Source organism: Gopherus evgoodei, chromosome 1, assembly GCF_007399415.2.
Source record: "Gopherus evgoodei ecotype Sinaloan lineage chromosome 1, rGopEvg1_v1.p, whole genome shotgun sequence".
Lineage (NCBI taxonomy): Eukaryota > Metazoa > Chordata > Testudines > Testudinidae > Gopherus > Gopherus evgoodei.
The window spans coordinates 99,296,263-99,318,572 of NC_044322.1; the positions used below are offsets into that span (position 1 = coordinate 99,296,263).

Sequence of the window (22,310 nt, forward strand, 5' to 3'; positions counted from 1 at the left end):
CAGTGGGGAAGCTCACTGGCGGCAATTTCCTTCTAGAACTTGAAAATAAACAGATTAATACAACACATGCACCTTTACATATACTACTAAGTATATAACTAACAGACTTTTACATTTTAAGAACACTTTTTAACTACTGGATTCTGGGAAACTCTCACGGGAGAGTGCATCAGCAACTTTGTTAGAAGCTCCTGTGATGTGTTGAATTTCAAAATCAAAATCTTGGAGAGCTAAACTCCACCGAAGAAGTTTCTTGTTGTTCCCCTTGGCAGTATGAAGCCACTTTAGTGCAGCATGGTCAGTTTGTAGTTGGAACCGCCGTCCCCAAACATATGGGCGTAGCTTTTCCAGGGCGTACACAATGGCATAGCATTCCTTTTCACTGACTGACCAGTGACTTTCCCTCTCAGACAGTTTCTTGCTGAGGAACACGACAGGATGGAAGTTGTGATCTGTTGCTTCCTGCATGAGTACTGCTCCTATACCACGCTCAGATGCATCCGTGGTTACTAGGAATGGCTTGTCAAAGTCCGGGGCCCTGAGTACAGGGTCAGACATGAGCGTTGCCTTAAGCTGGGTAAAGGCTTTTTGACACTCATTAGTCCACTTAACGGCATTTGGCTGGGTCTTTTTGGTTAGGTCGGTCAATGGGGCAGCGATTTGGCTGTAGTGTGGTACAAATCGCCTGTAGTATCCGGCCAAGCCTAAGAAGGATTGGACCTGTTTTTTTGACCTTGGGACAGGCCACTTTTGGATAGCATGCACCTTGGCCTGTAGGGGGTTTATGGTTCCTCGACCCACCTGGTGCCCCAGGTAAGTCACTCTGTTTTGGCCTATTTGACACTTTTTGGCCTTAACAGTTAGTCCTGCCTGCCTGATGCGCTCAAAGACCTTTTCCAGGTGTAGTAGGTGTTCTGGCCAGGAGTCTGAAAAAATGGCCACATCATCGAGGTAGGCAACTGCGAATTCTCCCAGTCCAGCTAGTAGACCATCTACCAGCCTCTGGAAGGTGGCGGGCGCATTTCGAAGGCCAAAAGGAAGGACATTGAATTCATACACCCCCGCATGGGTGACGAATGCTGACCTCTCCTTGGCGGGTTCATCTAGCGGTACTTGCCAGTACCCCTTGGTTAAGTCTATTGTAGAGATGAACTGGGCACGTCCCAACTTTTCCAATAGCTCATCAGTGCGTGGCATTGGATAGTTGTCCGGACGAGTTACCGCATTTAGCTTACGGTAGTCCACGCAAAAGCGTATTTCCCCATCTGGTTTGGGTACCAGAACCACTGGAGATGCCCATGCACTGGTAGATGAGCGGATTATACCCATCTGTAGCATGTTCTGGATCTCCCGTTCTATAGCAGCTTGGGCATGAGGAGACACCCGGTAGGGTGGGGTTCTGATTGGGTGAGCATTACCTGTATCAATGGAGTGGTATGCCCGTTCAGTCCGTCCTGGGGTGGCTGAGAACAATGGGGCGAAGCTAGTGCACAGCTCCTTGATTTGTTGCCGCTGCAGACGTTCCAGGGTGGTTGAGAGGTTCACCTCTTCCACGCCACCGTCTTTTTTCCCGTCGTAGTAGACACCGTCAGGCCACTCAGCATCATCTCCCTGGACTGTAAACTGACAAACCTGTAAGTCTCTGGAATAGAAAGGCTTGAGAGAATTAACATGGTACACTTTAGGCTTTAGTGAGGAATTGGGAAATGCTATGAGGTAGTTTACAGCTCCCAGGCGCTCTTGGACCGTGAATGGCCCTTCCCATGATGCTTCCATCTTATGGGCCTGTTGCGCCTTCAAGACCATAACCTGGTCTCCTACCTTGAAGGAACGTTCTCTGGCATGTCTGTCATACCAGGCCTTTTGCTCTTCTTGAGCATCCTTTAGGTTCTCTCTAGCAAGGGCTAAAGAGTGTCGGAGGGTGCTTTGTAGGTTGCTTACAAAGTCCAGAATGTTAGTTCCTGGAGAAGGCGTAAACCCCTCCCATTGCTGCTTCACCAACTGTAATGGCCCCTTAACCTCGTGACCATACACAAGTTCAAATGGTGAAAACCCTAAACTGGGATGTGGTACAGCCCTGTAGGCAAACAGCAACTGCTGCAACACTAGGTCCCAATTATTGGAGAATTCGTTGATGAATTTTCTTATCATGGCCCCCAAAGTTCCATTGAACCTTTCCACCAGGCCATTGGTTTGATGGTGGTACGGGGTGGCAACCAAGTGATTCACCCCATGAGTTTCCCACAGTTTTTCCATGGTCCCTGCCAGGAAATTAGACCCTGAATCTGTAAGGATGTCAGAGGGCCAACCTACCCTGGCAAAGATGTCTGTTAGGGCCAGGCACACAGTGTTAGCCCTGGTGTTGCCTAGAGCTACTGCTTCTGGCCATCGGGTAGCAAAGTCCACTAAAGTCAGTACGTACTGCTTTCCTCTGGGCGTCTTTTTTGGGAAAGGGCCCAGAATATCCACAGCTACTCGCTGAAATGGGACCTCAATTATGGGGAGTGGCTGGAGAGGGGCCTTGACCTGGTCTTGAGGCTTTCCCACTCTTTGGCATACCTCACAAGACCGGACATACTTGGCAACGTCCTTGCCCATCCCCTCCCAGTGGAAGGACTTCCCCAACCGGTCCTTGGTTCGGTTCACCCCAGCATGGCCACTGGGATGATCATGGGCTAAGCTTAAGAGCTTCCCCCGGTACTTAGTTGGAACCACCAACTGTTTTTGCGGCTGCCATTCTTCCCGGTGTCCACCAGAAAGAATTTCCTTGTATAAAAGTCCTTGGTCTATAACAAACCGGGATCGATTAGAAGAGCTGAGAGGCGGTGGGGTGCTCCGTGCCGCCGCCCACGCTTTCTGAAGGCTGTCATCTGCTTCCTGCTCAGCCTGGAACTGTTCCCTTGAGGCTGGGGTCACCAGTTCTTCCTCAGACTGTGGACTTGGGCTTGGTCCCTCTGGAAGCGATGTAGGTGATGGGGTTGTTTCCGTTGCTGGTGAACCGCTCTCCGCTGGTGCACCTGAGGGTATTTCAGGCTCTGGCTGAGCCTTTTGGGTATGGCTGTTTTTTGCTTCTGCCAGTTCTGGCTCGCTGGCGCCCTCTGGCGTTGAGTTTGAAGATGTGGTTGCACTTGCTGGTGCTGGTTGCTGTTCCAGTTCCGGGCCTGGGACTGGAGATGCTGTGGCTGTTTCAGTGGTAGGCATGGAATCCGGGTCCACTGCCTCTGTCTGGGTCTCTGGTAACACAGACGGGGCTTCTGTGGACGGCTCAGGAACAGGAATGGGTCTGGAAGCTTGCCTGGTTTGGCTACGGGTAACCATTCCCACTCTCTTGGCCCGCCTCACCTGGTTGGCCAAGTCTTCCCCCAGTAGCATGGGGATAGGATAATTGTCATAGACTGCAAAAGTCCACATTCCTGACCAGCCTTTGTACTGGACAGGCAGTTGAGCTGTAGGCAAGTCTACAGCTTGTGACATGAAGGGGTAAATTGTAACTTTGGCCTTTGGGTTGATGAATTTGGGGTCAACGAAGGATTGGTGGATAGCTGACACTTGTGCCCCCGTGTCTCTCCACGCAGTAACCTTCTTTCCGCCCACTCTCAAATTTTCCCTTCGCTCCAAGGGTATTTGAGAGGCATCCGGGCCTGGGGATCTTTGGTGTGATGGTGGTGTAATGAATTGCACTCGCATGGTGTTCTTGGGACAGTTGGCCTTGATATGTCCCGGTTCATTACACTTAAAGCATCTTCCATCTGATGGTTCACTGGGCCGAGGTGAGTTACTGGAGACTGGTGAGGTTGAAGAGTAGGGTATCTGTGGCTTTACTTGGGTGGTATGGAGGGTCTTTGGCTGTCCTCGGTTGTAGGGTTTATGGTCTGTGTGCCCCCTGGGGTAATCGTTCCCCTTGACAGTAGCTTTTTTGCTTTCTGCCAGTTCCATCCATTTGGCTCCAATCTCCCCCGCCTCAGCGATAGTTTTGGGATTTCTATCTTGTATGTACCGTGTGATGTCTTCAGGAACACCATCCAAGAACTGCTCCATTTGTATGAGGAGGTTCACTTCTTCCAAGGTTTGAATGTTGTTTCCTGTTAACCAGGCCTCATAGTTTTTTGCAATGTAGTAGGCGTGTTTGGGAAATGACACCTCTGGTTTCCATTTTTGGGTTCTGAAGCGCCGACGGGCATGATCTGGGGTTATCCCCATCCTGTATCTGGCCTTGGTTTGAAAAAGTTTATAGTCATTCATTTGCGGCTTGGGCATTTCAGCTGCCACCTCTGCTAAAGGTCCACTGAGGTATGGCCTTAATTCTACCATGTACTGGTCTTCGGGGATGCTGTACCCAAGACAGGCTCTTTCAAAATTTTCCAAGAAGGCCTCGGTGTCATCACCTGCCTTGTAGGTGGGAAATTTCCTGTGCTGGGGAGCAATAATTGGCGCCGGGTTGTTAGGGTTGGCTGGCACATGCAGCCCAGCTTTTGCCATCTCCAGTTCATGTTTTCTCTGTTTTTCCTTCTCTTCATTCTCTTTTTGTTGTTTTTCCATTTCTTTTTGTTGTTTTTCCATTTCTTTTTGGTGCTTTTCCATTTCTTTTTGGTGCTTTTCCATTTCTTTTTGGTGCTTTTCCATTTCTCGGCGGTGGGCTGCCTCATCTTCTGCTTGTTCCTTCGGTAGGCCACCTCTTCTTCTTCTAGTTTTCTTTTGTGTGCTGCCTCTTGGGCTGCCTGTTCTCTTTGGAAGGCTGCCAGTTTGAGGCTTTCTTCCTTTTCTTTCATCTCCATCTGTCGCCTGTGTTCAGCGTCTTTGATTTGTTCTTCGGCGTCAATCCTTGCCTTAGAAGTCATGGTTCCTGTTTTCTTGTGTTGGAGTGCCCTCCGATGTTTATCTTCTGAACTGCAGGCTCTCTGTTGCCTCCTGAAGTCTGCCTAGCAACAGTGCTTTTTTCCTTTTCTCTCTCTAGCTAATGTTCAATGAAGGGAAACCAGAAAAACCACTTTATTTGCATGCATATAGAGTGCTGGTATGACTCTCAATGGGAGTGCTATTGTGTGACAATAGACTGTCAATAGTCTGCTAATGGCTTCTCGCTTAACATGCAAACCACAAACTGCTAGAGAGAGCAGAAAAAAAAAAATTCTCTCTGGTTCCCTTTTAAAACCAAACTGTTTCTCTCTGCTAAAAAACCCTTAGCAGAGAAAAGAAAAATATAATATTCCTACTGGCTTCTGGATTCTGTCTATCTCCCGCCACTGCCACCATGACATAACCTTATTCCCAGATTCTGGACCTTAGCGTCCAAAATTTGGGGGTTAGCATGAAAACCTCCAAGCTTAGTTACCAGCTTGGACCTGGTACTGCTGCCACCACCCAAAAAATTAGAGTGTTTTGGGGCACTCTGGTCCCCCTGAAAAACCTTCCCTGGGGACCACAAGACCCAAATCCCTTGAGTCTCACAACAAAGGGAAATAATCCTGATTCCCTTCCCCCCTCCAGGTGCTCCTGGAGAGATACACAGACACAAGCTCTGTGAAACTACGCAGAGTGAGTCCCCCTCTCCGTTCCCAATCCTGGAACAAAAGCACTTTCCTCTTCACCCAGAGGAAATGCAAAATCAGGCTAGCAATCCAACACACAGCTCTCCCCTTGATTTCTTCCTCCCACCAATTCCCAGACTTAATTTCCCTGAAGTAAAGAAAAACTCCAACAGGTCTTAAAAGAAAACTTTATATAAAAAAGAAAGAAAAAATACAAATGTTCTCTCTGTATTAAGATGATACAACACAGGGTCAATTGCTTAAAAGAATATTGAATAAACAGCCTTATTCAAAAAGAATACAAATCAAAACATTTCCAGCACTTATATTCATGCAAATACCAAAGAAAAGAAACCATAGAACTTACTATCTGATCTCTTTGTCCTTACACTTAGAAACAGAAGACTAGAAAATAGAACTACTTCTCCAAAGCTCAGAGGAAACAGGCAGACAGACAAAAGACTCAGAGACACAATTCCCTCCACCCAAAGTTGAAAAAATCCGGTTTCCTGATTGGTTCTCTGGTCAGGTGTTTCAGGTGAAAGAGACATTAACCCTTAGCTATCTGTTTATGACAGTCCTTCGCTCCAAGAGGGACTGAGGGACCGAATCGCTGCTGAAGAGCCGGATGTGCCGCCCCCTCCCCGTGGCCGCCCCAAGCACTTGCTTGCTGGGCTGATGCCTGGAGCCGGCCCTGTGCACTTCCCCACTGATCAGACTGAGCTTCTCATCACATTCTCCCCTACTACCACTTTCTGGTTCCTTCCACTCCACTAATGGTGCCAATCTCAGAGCCCCATTTTCTCTCAGAGCCCACAACCATCTCTAACTTCTTCCATATTACTCTGCTGCAAACAGGATGACTTTCCTGAGCTGGGTCATCAAAGCATCTCCCCTCTTCCTTTTTAAGTCCTCTCTGAAGGCACATTTCTCCTGTGACAACTACAGCAAACTTGATAGTTTAGATACATGGCTAGGTTACACCATCCTGAAAAAGGGCAAGAAAATGGAGATAAATCTCACCTAACACTGTAATCAGAGAAAAAAATATATTTCTATCCTGAAAGATCTAGAGGTCATAAATGCTTCTCATTCAAGATGTACTCAGGATGTTACTTCAGTGCTATATTATTGCTACAAATCAAAGGATCTTAGTGGAGCAAACAGTGTTTATATGAGAAATCCAAAAAGCTTCCCAGATTATTCATCTCTTCCTGTCACTTACATTTCAGATGATGAGCATAAACACAGAGACAGTGAGGACAACTACATTTATTCACAGTAGGCGGCTTATTCTCGGTCAATGATTCCACAAAATAAGACTAACTTTTGGCTCATTAACAAGCAAACATAACTCAAACCCTTTGTGACACATATGTAGAGCTGCGTGCCACTGCTGATCCATTTGCAAAACACTCCACAGATGCATGAGTTGACTTTGATAGCTTGCTCCTAAACTACCCATTACAAAAAATGAGACCAAACGGAACAATTAATTGCATTTTTTTCTTGCTGCCCTTCCATTATGTCGTCTCCTGTTAATGTGTGTTTTATTTCTCTTTCATGCTGTAGCAATGGTGACAATTACTGATGAGAATATTTAATCAAGAGACTGATTCTTGATACATGTGGCAGTCAATTCCTTTCAGAAACAAATGTCTAACACTTACCATATGAATTGTGTTTACCTCCTTATTTGCAGATGTTTTCTTTATGTTGAAGTACAAGGACTGGTTGGTTCTTTCAGTCCTGTCCTATCTACAGTCTTAAATACATTATCTGGCTCTATTTTTCGAAATATACACCACAGTGATTGGATGCCCCAAAGTATTAACAGATTTATTCTCATGACACTATGGATGCTAAGGAATTATCATCTCTATTTTACATTTGGGAAACCGAGACACAGAGAGATTAAGTATCTTGCCCTATGTCTCACAGGAGTTCTGTGACATAGTGGGATGCCGAACCCTGACCTGCCGAGTCACAGTCCAGTGCCTTCCTCCCACACATTTCACTTTTAAATGCAAACATTCAGATCACTTCCCCCTTTACATACCTTATATTTCTGTGATTTTCCCAGTACATTTGCCAAAGAAAACATAAGAGAATGATCATTAGGTATCAGTTCCAGGGCCTCTCTTCCAACTGCTTCGGCTTGTGCTAAATTCCCTGGGAATGCATAGGGTGACGAAGGAGAGAAGGGAAAGAAAAACAGAGAGAGAACTTTTAATATAGCTAATATTTTAGATGCTTTCCACACTGTCAGCATATGTATACTGTATTATAAATAAGGCTACAATTCCATCACAGAGGTTACAGATTCCATGACTTTCTGGGACATCCAGGACTTCTTCAGGGCCATAACTGCCATTCAGCTGCCATTCCCGGGGCTGCCAGAACCCCATCTGGAATACTGTGTGCAGTTCTGGTGTCCCATGTTCAAGAAGGATGAATTCAAACTGGAACAGGTTCAGAGACGGGCTACAAGGATGATCCGAGGAATGGAAAAACTGTCTTATGAAAGGAGACTCAAAGAGCTTGGCTTGTTTAGCCTGGCCAAAAGAAGGCTGCAGGGGGATATGCTTGCTCTATATAAATATATCAGGGGGGTTAACGTTAGGGAGGGAGAGGAATTATTTAAGTTTAGTTCTAATGTAGGCACGAGGACGAATGGGTATAAACTGGATATTAGGAAGTTTAGACTTGAAATTAGACGAAGGTTTCTAACCATTAGGGGAGTGAAGTTCTGGAACAGCCTTCCGAGGGAAGTAGTGGGGGCACAAGACTTTCCTGGCTTTAAGACAAAGCTTGATAAGTATATGGAGGGGATGTTATGATAGGATTGTTAATTTGGGCAATTGATCTTGGATTACCACCAGATAGGTCTGCTCAATGATCTGCGGGGAGATGTTGGATGGCATGGGAACTGAGTTACTGCAGAGAATTCCTTCTTGGGTGCTGGCTGGTGAGTCTTGCCCACATGCTCAGGGTTTAGCTGATCGCCATATTTGGGGTCGGGAAGGAATTTTCCTCCAGGGCGGATTGGCAGGGGCCCTGGAGGTTTTTCGCCTTCCCCTGCAGCGTGGGGCACGGGTCGCTTGCTGGTGGTTTCTCTGCAGCTTGAGGTCTTCAGACCAATTTTGAAGATTTCATTAACTCGATCCTGGGATAGGGGTTGTTATAAAATTGGATGGGTGGGGTTCTGTGGCCTGCCTTGTGCAGGAGGTCAGACTAGATGATCAGATTGGTCCCTTCTGACCTATGAGTCTATGAGTCTAAGTGACCACATGGAGCCTGCCTATGTTAATGCACACTAGCTACCTAGAGCACGCCAGCATACTGAGCAGTAAGAGCACAACACGCAGCCTGTGGCTTGGGCAGTGAATCCAGCACCCCAAACTCCACTGACAATTGCAGTGATTTGCTTCCTATCAGACCCTCACTGCACAGGCTGTGGCAGAAGAGCAGAAGCCGCAAGAGAGGGAACGTGACAGAGGAGGGAGAAAAGGAAGAGTATCATCATCTTGGGAAGATGGTCCACACCTGGAACTGACCAAGGTAATTATGGGCCCTAGGTGGCATAAGAGGGCAGCTTTCCTGGTGCCGATTCTCCTTTTCTCCCTGTTTGGGGGTGGAAGTTGGGGACATAAGGAGTGAGGGGGCAGGCCCCCATCTTGGCCACAGATATAAAGGGGTGGGGAAGAGATCTCTGTTTTTCAAGGGAGTGAGGAGAGAGAGGTCCTCGTTTCTTTGGGATGAGAGGAGTAGGGGAGAGAGAAGTCCAGGCATCCTCCTTTTTTTGTAAACATCCCTAAAAGTCTCAGAGCCAGGTTGGCATTTTTGCTATCCCTCTATCTATAGCTTCAAGGTTTATAAGAACTGTTATGTAAGTAACCATCAAAACCATTAGTATACTGTACCTGTATTATCAAGCAATATGATCATGTTGTTCCAAGCCAAACTATGCTCTGGTTTCAGAACTGTAGCATTCCTCCATGCATTCAATGCATCTATGTGGCGATTCAAATCTGCATACTGAAAAAGTAAGGCAATCCACAGTAATTATATCCTGCTTGCTTTTGTCATACAGTTCATGCTAAAGATGGTACAGAGATACACATTTGTCTTGTTCAGTGGTCCCGATGTTCTTTTCAGAACAGAAACTAAAACATGTATGTAGTATCAGAATACTATCCCATTCAACAGACAAGGGTGCATTAAAGAGGGTATAAAGTATTTAAGAATGGTGGTATTTTTAAATCTTTAGAGATTATCCCTTTTTATGAAAAAATCATATTTTCCTTTTGCTCTTCTGGTATGATTTGTGTATGGTTTTTAGAGATACATGTGCCTAGAGGAAAAGGATGGGCACATACATTTTTTTTTTTTAATCTACATAAAATATTGAGACCAATCTGCATTGACTTTTTCTCTTTTTGGTATAGCTCTGTTACACAACAGGTTGTTGAAGTATACTCATTTTTTAGAACTGAAGCCAAGATTTTGAAAAGTGACTAAGTAATTATCTCCTGTAGGAAAGGGTAGCTTTGTGAAGCACAGAAGCTAGATTTTTGCCCAATCTATTTGTATTTGTATGTTTTTATATGAAAAAGTAATGACAAACTCAGGAAGCATGCCTCTTTTGTAGATGAGGGAGAAGTAGATTGGGGATTGACAAGAGATGGTCTTAAAAACATGAGATCGCCCCCAATTTACGCTCAAGCAAATCTGAGTTATTGTAAGTGTTGAGCGATAAAGTAGAATTTACACTGAAAATCCAGCTATCACAATTTAAATCACATGCCACAATTTCATTCAAAAAACACTTACCAACCGTCCTAAATTGTAGTAACAATCTGGGTATTTTTTCCTGTGTTTAATTGCAGTCCAGTAGCTTTGCTCTGCTTCTTCAAACCTTCTTAAACTATTCTGTACTATTCCTAGATTCATCCATGCAGCAGCAAAATCAGGCCTAGGCAAAAATTTTAAAATACATTTTAGCATTTGGAATACAAGATCCCATTGTACTGTTTGTGGTCAGTTGACGCAACAATGCTTGCCATTCTTTTAACATACTGTATTTGCACAGCTAAGGACAACAGCCCCTCTGCTTCCTGGAGCTCATTTCTTTCTTTCAAGATATTTCCAAGGTTGTTCATAGCATGTACATATTTGGGGTTCAACCTAGAATAAAAGAGAAATTTGTTACTTGTAGGGAATCAAGGTACCATAGTCATTCCCTTTCCTTTCAGCTGGAGGATTAGTTATGTGACACTGCAAAATTTTGCAGCTGAAATGTCAAAGTCCTCAACATTTTCTCAGTCTTACTGTGCCTGAGAAATTAAAGAACTTTTAGGATAGCTTAGTGAAATAATAAATTGAAAATACCTTACAGCTTCCCTGTAGTATTTGATTGCAGCTGTTTGGTTGCCTTTATCAGCCAAGTTTTTGCCAACATTGTAGTGCACCTGAAAATACAAATAAAAAATTTATCTAAATGTTCCAGACAGTCAGATATATTGTGGGACCAAGTTGCTAAAGTTTCTGGCTACAAAATCAGTATTCATTTACTTCAGTGCTGAACCTTTTCATGGCTACTTTTCTTTTTTCACACCTTTAAGACTTCTTTCCCCCAGACTAGCAGTCAGGGGTAGGAAATGTTCCAGTTGGTTCCTGAGATATGGAGTCTATCATGAAGAGGGCCCAAAAGAATCTGAGGAAGAAATGGACAATTTGGGATCAGGGGCTGTCCATCCATATAGGCAAACTAGGCAGTTGCCTCGGGTGCCAAAGTTAAATGGAGCACCAAATTCAAGCAAAAAAAAAAAAAAACATAAAAAACAGACAAAGATGAAAAAATACAAATAAAATAACGAAGATGTCATTATTTCAATTCCCGTGTGCATAGGGAGGGAATATGAATTATAATTCATTTCTCTACATTTCTGAGACTTTATTAATGTCAAAGCTTTTATTTACCACAAAAAAAATTTTAGCAATTTTTTTTTCCAAATTTGCGACATAGGGTCAAGATGACCCACTTCACAAATTTGATAAGCAGTAAGTCAGCCACAATGAAACACATCCACCAGCGACAAAAGCTGCAATGATAGTGACACCTAACTCAAACATACATCAAGGTCGCATGGCCGGAAATTCATACAGAGTGGAGATATCACAAGCTGATACATGTCAAATGATCATTTTAACATACATCGCTGGTAGATGGTTAAGAATCAAGCGAATACTATGGAAAATTGTGTTGATTGGTGCCAAAAAATAAAGAATAATGTCTTTCAGCATTAGGGTGACCAGATGTCCCGATTTTATAGGGATAGTCCCGATCTTTGGGGCTTTTTCTTATATAGTCTCCGATTACCCCCCACCCATCCCGATTTTTCACACTTGCTGTCTGGTCGCCCTATTCAGAATTATAAATCCAAAATGTGAGTATCTTTAAGTGTTATTAAACCTTAGTGTTGTTATCAGGCTGTATAATTATGAACTTTTGTTATAACTGGTTCACATGTAATAAATAAGGTCAATAAAAGAAAAGTAACAGCATTGATGCTTAATAGACTACAAAAGTGATGATGTCATACTCCAACTGAGTAACCGTGAGGAAGGGGATTACTTTCCAAACAGCCGGTGTCGGGTTATAAAGTCGAAAAAGGTCATTTTGTTTCCATGTAAACACTGTAACTAACTGTTTTAATAGGCAAGTGAGTGTATGTTACTATCATTGAACCTTTAAGCAGTGAAAAGATGTGTTGATATGGCTGCAATGTGGTTTAAATTGCCAACCATGTGGTGGGTGTGTCAGCCATCCTTAACGCTATAATGCTTGCAGTTGGGAGCACAGTACATAATATTCAAATGCCCCATGGCAGAAAGAGGAAAAAGAAAACCCTCAGAAGCTGAGTATCGTTAACCAAAGCCTGAGAAGGAAAAGGACCAAGCAAAACAGCAGGGATCCTTCCTGAAATATCTTCTCTTTAATCCAAATAAAGATGGAAGCAATTCACAACATCCAGATGACGGATTTTTACTTGGAGAGGAGGTTAGCTCACATCTGCATGGAAGCAGTTTGGAATATCAAGATGAAGCTATACTACTTTGAGATGAGGATAGTTCACATCCACAAAAAAGCAGTTTGGAAACTCAAGGTGATGGAAACTTACTTCTAGATGAAGGCAGCTCACAGCATCAGACTGATATGGAAGTGGAGAAAATGTATTCACCTTCAGAGACACATGCAGAAATTGAAGTAAATGAAATAAAATGAAAAAAGGACAAAGAAGTTACAAACAAGTTACAGTATGGGGACCCAGCTTCAGGGCCCAGGTGTGATAACAGTGTGCGGCAAATTCTCATGGAACATGGACCCGAACAAGTTCATGAATTTCCCTAATATGGAAATAAAAGAAAATTCTCTGCTCAGCATTACAAGAGGAAACTCATTAATGGGGAAGAAATTCATTGAAACTGGTTACAATATTCATTGTCGAAGGACTCTGTTTTGCTTTTGCTGCAAGTTGTTTAGAAATCAAGCAACTGGTTCATCACTTATTGAAAATGGTTCAAAGGACCAGAAAAACATATCTTCAATTCTCTCTTCACATGAAAGTAGTACAGAACATTTGGAATGCTTTCAAAATAGGAAAGAACTTGAATTACGACTGAAAAAAGGAAAAACTCTTGAAGAAAATTTATATGTGATCAAGGAAAAAGAAGATTATTGCAATAAATATTAGAACATCTGATTGCTTTAGTGAGAGTTCTCAGTGGGCAAAATTTAGCATTCCACGGCCAGGGTAGAAATAAAAAATTATACAGTCCAGGTAATGGAAACTTTTTAAAATTTGTTGAATAGCTAAGTTTTGTTTGATCCAGTCATGAAGGAGAATCTACCCAAAATAACTGATCATGAAATACAGGTTCATTATTTAGGAAAAAATATGCAAAATGAACTAATTCAAATCCTAGCAAATGCCATTAAAAAGAAAATTGTAGAAGCTACCTATTCTGCAAAATACTTTTCAATAATACTGGACTGTACACCAGATGTGAGTACTGTTGAACAAATGACAATCATTCATTTTGTGAATATGGAAAAGTCTGCAGATGAAGATAATGTTGAAGTGCTCATAAAGGAAAATTTTGGGGGTTTCATACCACTGAAGGAGACGATTAGAGCATTTATGACTGAGGCCTTGGCTACACTGGCACTTTACAGCGCTGCAACTTTCGCGCTCAGGGGTGTGAAAAAACACCCCCCCTGAGCGCTGCAAGATACAGCACTGTAAAGCTTCAGTGTAAACAGTGCCGCAGCGCGGCTCCCAGCACTGGCGCTCCGACCACACCACTTCAAAGCGCTCCCACAGCGCTGCCATGGCAACGCTTTGAAATTTCAAGTGTAGCCATACCCTGAAACTATTCTACAAGAGCTTGAAACAATGTCATTATCTGTTGAAAACTTATGCAGCCAAGGCTATGATAATGGGAGTAATATGAAGAGTAAAGACAATGGTGTGCAAAGGAGAAGGATGGAAATCAATCCCAGGGCCTTTTTCATTCCTTGCAGCGTGCATTCTCTGAATTTGGTTGTAAATGATGCTGCTAGATGCTGTTTGGAGGCAAGCAGTTTCTTTGACCTGGTGCAACATGTTTATGTGTTTTCAGGCTCAACACACCATTGGGAGATTCCAATGGGCTATGTGAATTCTCTGTGATACCACTTAGACAAGATGGAAGAGTTGCACCGATGCTTTGAAGCCTCTTCAGTATGTACTTGGAAACATTTATGATGCCCTAATTGAAATTTCTGATACTACCTTTACTGGATCATCTGGCAATATGGCACATTCAGATGCAGAAGCTCTTGCAAATGGCCTTTCCAAATTCAAATTTGTGACTTTCTTATTTTGTGGTATAATATCCTTTTCGAGATTAACCTCACTAATAAGCAGCTTCAGGAAAGAACTTGAACATACATTCTGCTATTCAAAAACTGCAGCAAACTAAAAATATTCTGGAGGAATTCAGAAGTGATGAAGGGTTCAAAAGAACACTGGTAGATTCTCTCGAGCTTGCTGAAGTAAAAAACGGTTACCCACCTTTTAGTAACTGTTGTTCTTCAAGATGTGTTGTTCATGTCCATTCAAAGTAGGTGTGCACGTGCCAAGTGCACACCAGCCGGAAGATTTTCCCCTAGCAGCGTCCATAGGGTTGGCCCAGGCGCCTCCTGGAGTGGCGCCACCACGGCGCCCTATAAAGGGGCCCGCCGACCCTCCACCCCCTCAGTTCCTTCTTGCCGGCACTCCGACAGAGGGGCAGGAGGGTGGGTGTTGGAATGGACATGAACAACACATCTCGAAGAACAACAGTTACTAAAAGATGGGTAACCGTTTTTTCTTCTTCGAGTGGTTGTTCATGTCCATTCAAAGTAGGTGACTCACAAGCCTAACCTCAGGAGGTGTGGTCAGAGATCACTGCTGACTGGAGTACTGCGCGACCAAAGGCTGCATCATCCCTACCTGGTGCGTGATGGCATAGTGAGACGAGAACGTGTGGATGGAGGACCATGTGACCGCTCTACAAATCTCCCGAGTCGGAACCTGAGCAAGGAACGCCGCAGAGGAGGCCTGTGCCCTAATGGAGTGGGCCGTGACCGGAGGGACAGGGGTCTTAGCTATACGGTAGCATTCTCGGATGCAAGTCGCGATCCACGAAGAGATTCACTGAGAGGAGACCAGGAGCCCCTTCATCCTTTCTGCCACTGCGATGAAGAGCTGGGTTGAGCTTCTGAATGGCTTGGTACGCTCTATGTAAAAGGCCAAGGCCCTGCGGACATCCAGGGAGTGTAGCCTCCGCTCTTCGCTGAAGGCGTGTGGTTTCAGATAAAACACCGAGAGAAAGATATCTTGACCCATGTGGAACTGTGAAACGACCTTGGGTAGGAAAGCCGGATGAGGTCTAAGTTGGACCTTGTCCTTGTAAAAGACTGTGTACGGGGTCTCAGATGTTAACGCTCAAAGCTCCGACACCCATCGAGCCGAGATTATCGCCACCAGGAAGGCGGTACAGGTACAGCAGGGAGCACGAAGCCAGAGGCTCGAAGGGAGGCCCCGAGAGGACGGAGAGGGCCAGATTCAGGTCCCAAGCAGGGGTCGGCTGACGGACGTGCGGAAAGAGCCTGTCCATACCCTTGAGGAAACACCCAACCAGCAGGTTCGCAAACACTGAGGCACCCCCCTCTCCCAGATGAAAAGCGGATACGGCTGCCAAGTGAACGCGAATGGAGGAAACGGAAAAGCCCAGTTGTCTTAGGTGAAGCAAATAGTCAAGGACAGCTGGAATTGGTACCCCCAGCGGGTCGAGACCTTGCTGACCAGACCATATGGAGACGTGCTTCCATTTAGCCAGGTAGGTGGCCCTAGTTGACAGCTTCCTGCTACCCAGCAGCACCTGCCTGACCTGCTGGGAGTACTGCAACTCCGCCGGGTTCAGCCATGGAGCATTCAGGCTGTGAGGTGAAGGGACATGAGGTTCGGAGGGTGGAGGGAGCCCCGGTCCTGCGTGATCAGGTCCGGGAGGAGGGCAGCATCAGGGGCGCCTGAACAGACATGTGCAGGAGTGATGTGTACCAATGCTGGCGTGGCCACCCCAGAGCTATCAGGATCACCCTGGCGTGATCCCTGCGAACCTTTAAAAGCACCCTGTGTATCGGGGGGATCGGAGGGAAGGCGTAGAGCAGACCGTCCTCCCATGGCTGAAGGAAGGCGTCTGACAGAGACCCCCAACTGCGGCCCAAGAGGGAGCAAAACCATCGGCACTTCCTGTTTTCCCTTGAAGCAAACAGGTCTAACCGGGGAAAGCCCCAGAGCTGGAAAATTGAGCGCACCACATCCCATCGGAGGGACCACTCGTGACCCTGGAATGAGCGGCTGAGGGTGTCCGCCAAACCGTTCTGCTCCCCCGGAAGATAGAACGCTGTCAGTTGAGTGGCATTGTGAACGCAGAAATCCCACAGCGCGAGGGCTTCCCTGCAGAGGGGAGAGGAGCGTGCACCCCCGTTTGTTGATATAAAAGACTGCCGCCGTGTTGTCCGAAAGGACTGAAACACACCTGCCGGCCAGGTGAGACCGGAAGGTCAAACACGCCAGGCGGACCGCTCTCAGCTCCCTGACACTGATATGCAACTCGAGGTCCTCCGGCGAACACAAGCCCTGCGTCCTGAGGCGTCCCAGGTGCGCTCCCCAACCTCGATCTGAGGCGTCTGTCACCAGGGAGAGGGAGGGCTGCAGGGCAGCAAAGGGGACACCCATGCAGACTTCCCGTGGGTCAAGCCACCACCATAGTGAGCTCAGCACCAAGCGGGGAACGGACACCACTGAGTCCAGGGGGTCCCTACCCGGGCGATAAATTGTCGCCAACCAGGACTGCAGCGGGCGAAGCCGGAATCTGGCATGGACCACCACATAGGTGCATGCTGCCATGTGGCCCAGCAGCCAGAGGCAAACTCTTGCCGTGGTGACTGGGCGCGGTTCAGTCCGAGGATGAGCTCGGAAATTGCACGGAACCTGGACTCCGGCAGCTACGCTTTGGCGTGTGTGGAGTCCAGAACCGCTCCTATGAATTCTATTCGTTGAGTCAGAGACAGGGTGGATTTGGCTTTGTTTAAGAGGAGGCCAAGATCGAGAAAGGTCTGCCTGATGAAGCACACCTGGGTCTCTACCTGCTCCTTGGAGCAGCTCTTTATGAGCCAGTCGTCCAGGTAGTGAAATAACTGGATGTCCCGCCTGTGCAGGAAGGCCGCCACGACCGCCATGCACTTCGTTAATACCCTGGGAGCAGCTAACAGGCCGAACAGGAGCACCGTGAACTGCAGATAGATGTCGGCCACGACGAACCTGAGGTACCGATGGTGCCGTGGAATTATGGCAATGTGGAAATAGGCGTCCTTTAAGTCGAGGGCGGCATACCAATCTCCTGGATCCAGGGAGGGGATGATCGAGGACAGGGAGACCATGTGGAACTTGAGTTTTCTCACAAACTTGTTCAGCCGCTGCATGTCTAGGATGGGTCTCAGGCCCCCTTTTGCCTTCGGTATGAGAAAATACCAGGAGTAGAAACCTTTGTCCCGAGCTCCCGCGGGACTTCCTCCACTGCCCCTACCTCCGTGAGGGACTTCACTTCTTGAATCAGAAGTTGCTCGTGAGACGGGTCCCTGAAGAGGGACGGGGAGGGAGGTTGGTGGGGCAGAAGGGAGGAGAACTGGATAGAATATCCCCTCTCTACTGTGCGGAGCACCCATTTGTCCGACGTAATTCGGGACCAGGCACGGTAGAAGTGGGACAGACGTAACCCAAAGGTAGGCGTGGAAGGATCCAGAGTCTCGATCGGTAGGTCGCCCTTGACCGTACCATCAAATAGGGGGTCTAGGCCCAGATGGTGGTCTCGATTGGCCAGACGCATGGCTGTAGGGGTGGCGCTGGTGACGCCTCCTGCCATTTCTGCCCTGCCTGTGCCCCAGCTCCTGGACAGTTTGTGGCTGGTATGGGCGAGGGGCCGCCTGTGGCCTAAATTGTCTGCGCTGGGTCATGGGGGTATGCAAGCCCAGCGAACGAAGCATGGCCCTCCAGTCCTTTAAGCTATGCAGACGTTTGTCGTTTTCTCCGAAAACAGCATCTGCCCTTCGAAGGGGAGGTCTTGAATCTTCTGCTGGACCTCACAGGGCAGGCCCGAGACCTGGAGCCAGGCTCCCCACTGCATGACCAGGCCTATGGCCAGGGTGCGCAAGGCTGAGTCCGCCGCATCTAAGGCGGCCTGGAGGGAGGCTCGAGAGATCAGTTTGCCCTCCTCCACTAGGGCTGAAAACTCTGATCTTAAGTCCTGGGGAAGGAGCTCCGCAAACTTCGACATGGCGGAACACGTGTTATGGCCATATCAGCTTACTATTACCTGTTGATTGGCAATGCGGAGTTGGAGTCCCTCCATGGAGTACAACTTTCTACCAAAGAGCTCAAGTCTTTTTGCATCCCTGCTCTTCAGTCTTGACCCCTGAAACCCTTGACGATTCCGCTAGTTAGCCACATCTACCACCAGGGAGTCCGGGGAAGGGTGGGCATACAGGTGTTCATGCCCTTTAGAGCGGACGAAGTAGCGCCGCTCCGTCCTCTTGGCGGTAGGGGCCAATGAGGCTGGTGTTTGCCACAGGGTGCGAGACGTATCAGCTATAGTCTTTATCAGTGGGAGGGCCACCCTGGATGGCCTTAAGGGGGCCAGAATGTCCACTACAGGTCCACGTCCACCTCGATCTCCTCCGCTTGGATTGCGAGGCTTTAAGCTGCTCGCCAAAGCAATTGTTGGAGAATTCGAGTGTCCTCTAGGGCCGGTGCCACAACCGTGCCCAAGACTGCCTCGTCCGGGGAGGAGGATGAGATTACATGGACTGGCCCTTCCTCCAGTGCATGCAGCCCCTCGGGGTCCTGCGGCACACGGTATTGAGGTTGCGGTGCTGGTTCTGAGTCTAAATGCAGCACCGCGGCCAGTACCGGGGTCACCAGTGAGCGACTTAGTGTATCATGCGGTGCCGGCGGAGCCCGAACGAAAGCCATTGCCGGTGCCGCTGCCCAGTTAGGGGGTGCTGAACTTGACGATGGCACACCCCTGCCCGGCGACGGTGCCAGTGGGGGAGGCAGCTGCGCCGGGGCCACCGATGTTGAGGACACCGAAGCCGACCGTGACCGAGGGCGAAACACCTGGCCTACCGACTGATGGTAGGCCCAGGGAGTCCAAAACGGCCACTGAGAGGGCGGCTGCCATTGTTGCTGCCACTGCGGGTAACGCTGGTGGTTCACACCCGACACCAATCTCCTGCTCCGCGACCGGCTGGAGTGATAGGAGTCTGCCTCTGAGTCTGAGGTCTCTGAGTACGAGGACCTGGGGGGAGCAGCACCCGGTGCCAAAGGAGAGCGGTGTTGAGGCGGCGGGAGGCTCTCATCTGGTCCTGTGCCGCCTTCACAGCGCAGTGCGGGGAGGGAGGCGACAGCATGGCCGGCTTGCCTCTAGATTGCACTGGTGGACGGGCCACAGTAGGCAACTCCCTACGATGCGGGGAGGCCGGTGCCGGGAGACCATTAGGCCTGAGGCCGCCTCGAACGCCTCCGGCGTCGATGGGGGACATATGTCTCCGCTAAGGTCCGGGGAATTAGGCTGGTCCAGACGCGACCGCCCTCTCTGCGGTGCGGGAGTCGGCAGAACCGCTGAGGGCTGCAGTCCAGCCTGTCAGCTTACACCAGCGGACGGCGTTGGCCTCGGATCCTAGTGGGGTGACCGATCCATCACCAGCTTCCTTCTCTTAGTGGGCACCAGAGAAGGTGAGCGGTGCCGCACTTAGGCCAACTTCCTATGACCCGACTCCGTCTGGTGCGGGTTTTTCGACGACTTGGGCTGGGCCCTAAGTCCTGATGCCAGTGCCGGGGCAGTCTGCACCGAGGATGACGTGCTGGGCCCCGCCTCGGCCAGTTCTGGGTCTGAGGGTGGTCGTAGGACCGCCTCCATCAGGAGGACTCTAAGTCCTTGAGCCCTGTCCTTAAGAGTTCGCGGGCGGAAGCCTCTACAGATATAGCACCGGTCCTTTTGGTGGTTCTCTCCGAGGCACCTCAAACACGCAGAGTGCGGGTCACTTTTGGGCATGAATTTTCCGCAGTTCTCGCAGAGTTTGAACACCCAGGAGACCCGGGCATGTCCCAGCGAGCAACGAAGACTCTGGGGGGGGGAACCCCCCAACTACGAAAACTATATACAAAGATCTATCTAACTAACTATACAATAACTGAATGCACGGACTAAACGGTAAGGATAGGACACTGCCAAAATGCTACGCAAGAGAAGTTCCAGCTAGCCATCACCGGCAGTAAGAAGGAACTGAGGGGGTGGAGGGTCGGTGGGCCCCTTTATAGGGCGCAGTGGTGGCGCCACTCCAGGGGGCGCCCGGGCCGACCCTACGGATGCTGCTAGGGGAAAATCTTCCAGCTGGCGTGCACGCAGCGCACGCACACCTACTTTGAATGGACATGAACAACCACTCGAAGAATAGACTTTCCAACAGAATTTGAACCAGAGCCAGTTCGCATTCAGCAAAAGAAACAGCAGTTTTCGTATGAAGGACGAGACACACCCATTCAGAACCCAAAACAAAGGTTCAAAGTGAATTTCTACTTCGCAGTCCTTGATACTACTATCACTCAGTTGATGAAAGATTTCAACAGATGCAGCAGCTAGAGTCAGTATTTGGCTTTCTGTATGATATCTACAGCTTGCAAAAGAAAACAGCAGAACAGATAAGAGAATTTTGTATAAAACTGGAGTTGGCATTGACTCATGAAAATTCAAAAGACATCGATGCTACAGATTTGTGTAGTGAGTTTCAGGCTTTTTCAAGATGACTTAAGAAACATTCCACTCCTGAAGAAGTACTGAAGTTTGTTTGTGAAAAAAAACTCAGTTTTCCAAAAATTTTTATAGTTCTACGCATTCTTTTAACTTTGCCAGTTTCCGTAGGTAGTGGGGAACGTAGCTTCTCAAAGTTAAAATTGATAAAAACGTTATCTGCATTCAACAATGGTGCAAAAGAGACTTGTCAGACTTGCCACAATGTCAATAGAGCATGAAATAGCTGGAAAACTGGATCTAAAAGAACTAGTGCCTGAATTTTAAAAACTTAAAGAAAAGTCAAGTTTTAAGAGCACTGAGTGTTTTCTATTTTGAGTGTTTTGTAAATACAGATAAAAGTTCATTGAAGAGTTTTCTTATTTGTTTCTATATTGGATGTGGTGGTAATGGCAGTTAAAGCAGGATAGCGTAATGGATGATTTTGTATTTGTAATAAAAATAACATTTTTAATGCATTTTTATTTGAAATCGGACTGAAATATCATCTGTCGTGTACAAATCTGAAAATTTCATGTCTCTACTTTAACTGATCTCAGAAACATTGACTGGACAGATGGATGGACAGACAAACCAACTAATGAAGCTTCTGTTTAAAAAAAAGTGCTTAAAAATGAAAAGGAAAAAAGGGGCAAAATGTTTCCCAGTTTCCCCAAAATCTCAGCCTAGATCTGCCCTTGGGGTTTGGAGGTGCCGACTGCATGGTTCGTCTAGGGCACCAGTTGCTGGCAGCTATTCTAGGGCTGCACCTGGCTGGGAAGTCACATCACTTTCTGTGAGCTTATCCCTTTAGGATGGGGGAAATAGAGGTACATTAATGGGAAGCTATTTTCCAGCCAGATTAACCGCTAAATTGCACCATGTAGGAATAGCCCATTTCAAAGGGCAGCAAGACTACCAACAGGCTCACACACACAGAGACACTGATGAAGTGCAGCTTACTTCTGCCATGTAGCCAGCCAGTTAGCTCCACTAGCCATTACACAAGAGACCCATGGACCAGCTTCCTGGCCCCCTTGTGTCCTCAGAGGGGAGTAAGAACCCGCCTTCCACTGAGCACAAGAGATGCAATTCCGCTTGGTTTGCTACTCAAGGGGAGCTCCTGATCTGTTCCCTACCCACTGTGCACCTGGGTGAAGTCCAGGAAAAAAAAAATCTGTCCTTTAATAATTAGACTATAATATTTTAAATTCTGCCTTGAGAAACAAAACTGCCTTCAGTGGGAATATGCACATGTGCTCCAGAAGAGCACTTTTGTTTCCTGTTTAAACATTTATGGGCTGTGTAGCATTTCATTGTCAAATCAGTATTAAAAGGAAGATG

General features: G+C 47.2%; 1 protein-coding gene and 1 long non-coding RNA gene across 2 annotated transcripts in view; one reads left to right on the forward strand and one right to left on the reverse strand.

The window, feature by feature from the left end:
- The window catches only part of TMTC4 (transmembrane O-mannosyltransferase targeting cadherins 4), a 95,147-nt gene that overhangs the window by 4,972 nt on the left and 67,865 nt on the right, over positions 1-22,310 (reverse strand). Inside the window, exons 12-16 of the mRNA XM_030568084.1 lie at positions 10,920-10,999; positions 10,608-10,715; positions 10,362-10,503; positions 9,452-9,566; positions 7,588-7,700 (exon numbers count right to left, since the gene is read on the reverse strand). Of these exons, the coding sequence (XP_030423944.1) occupies positions 7,588-7,700; positions 9,452-9,566; positions 10,362-10,503; positions 10,608-10,715; positions 10,920-10,999 (558 nt within the window). The remainder of the gene's footprint in view (positions 1-7,587; positions 7,701-9,451; positions 9,567-10,361; positions 10,504-10,607; positions 10,716-10,919; positions 11,000-22,310) is intronic.
- On the forward strand, positions 14,472-20,758 carry LOC115654144. The gene is made up of 3 exons (XR_004001126.1): positions 14,472-14,628; positions 16,165-16,166; positions 20,630-20,758. It is a non-coding gene; the product is annotated as an uncharacterized LOC115654144 (long non-coding RNA).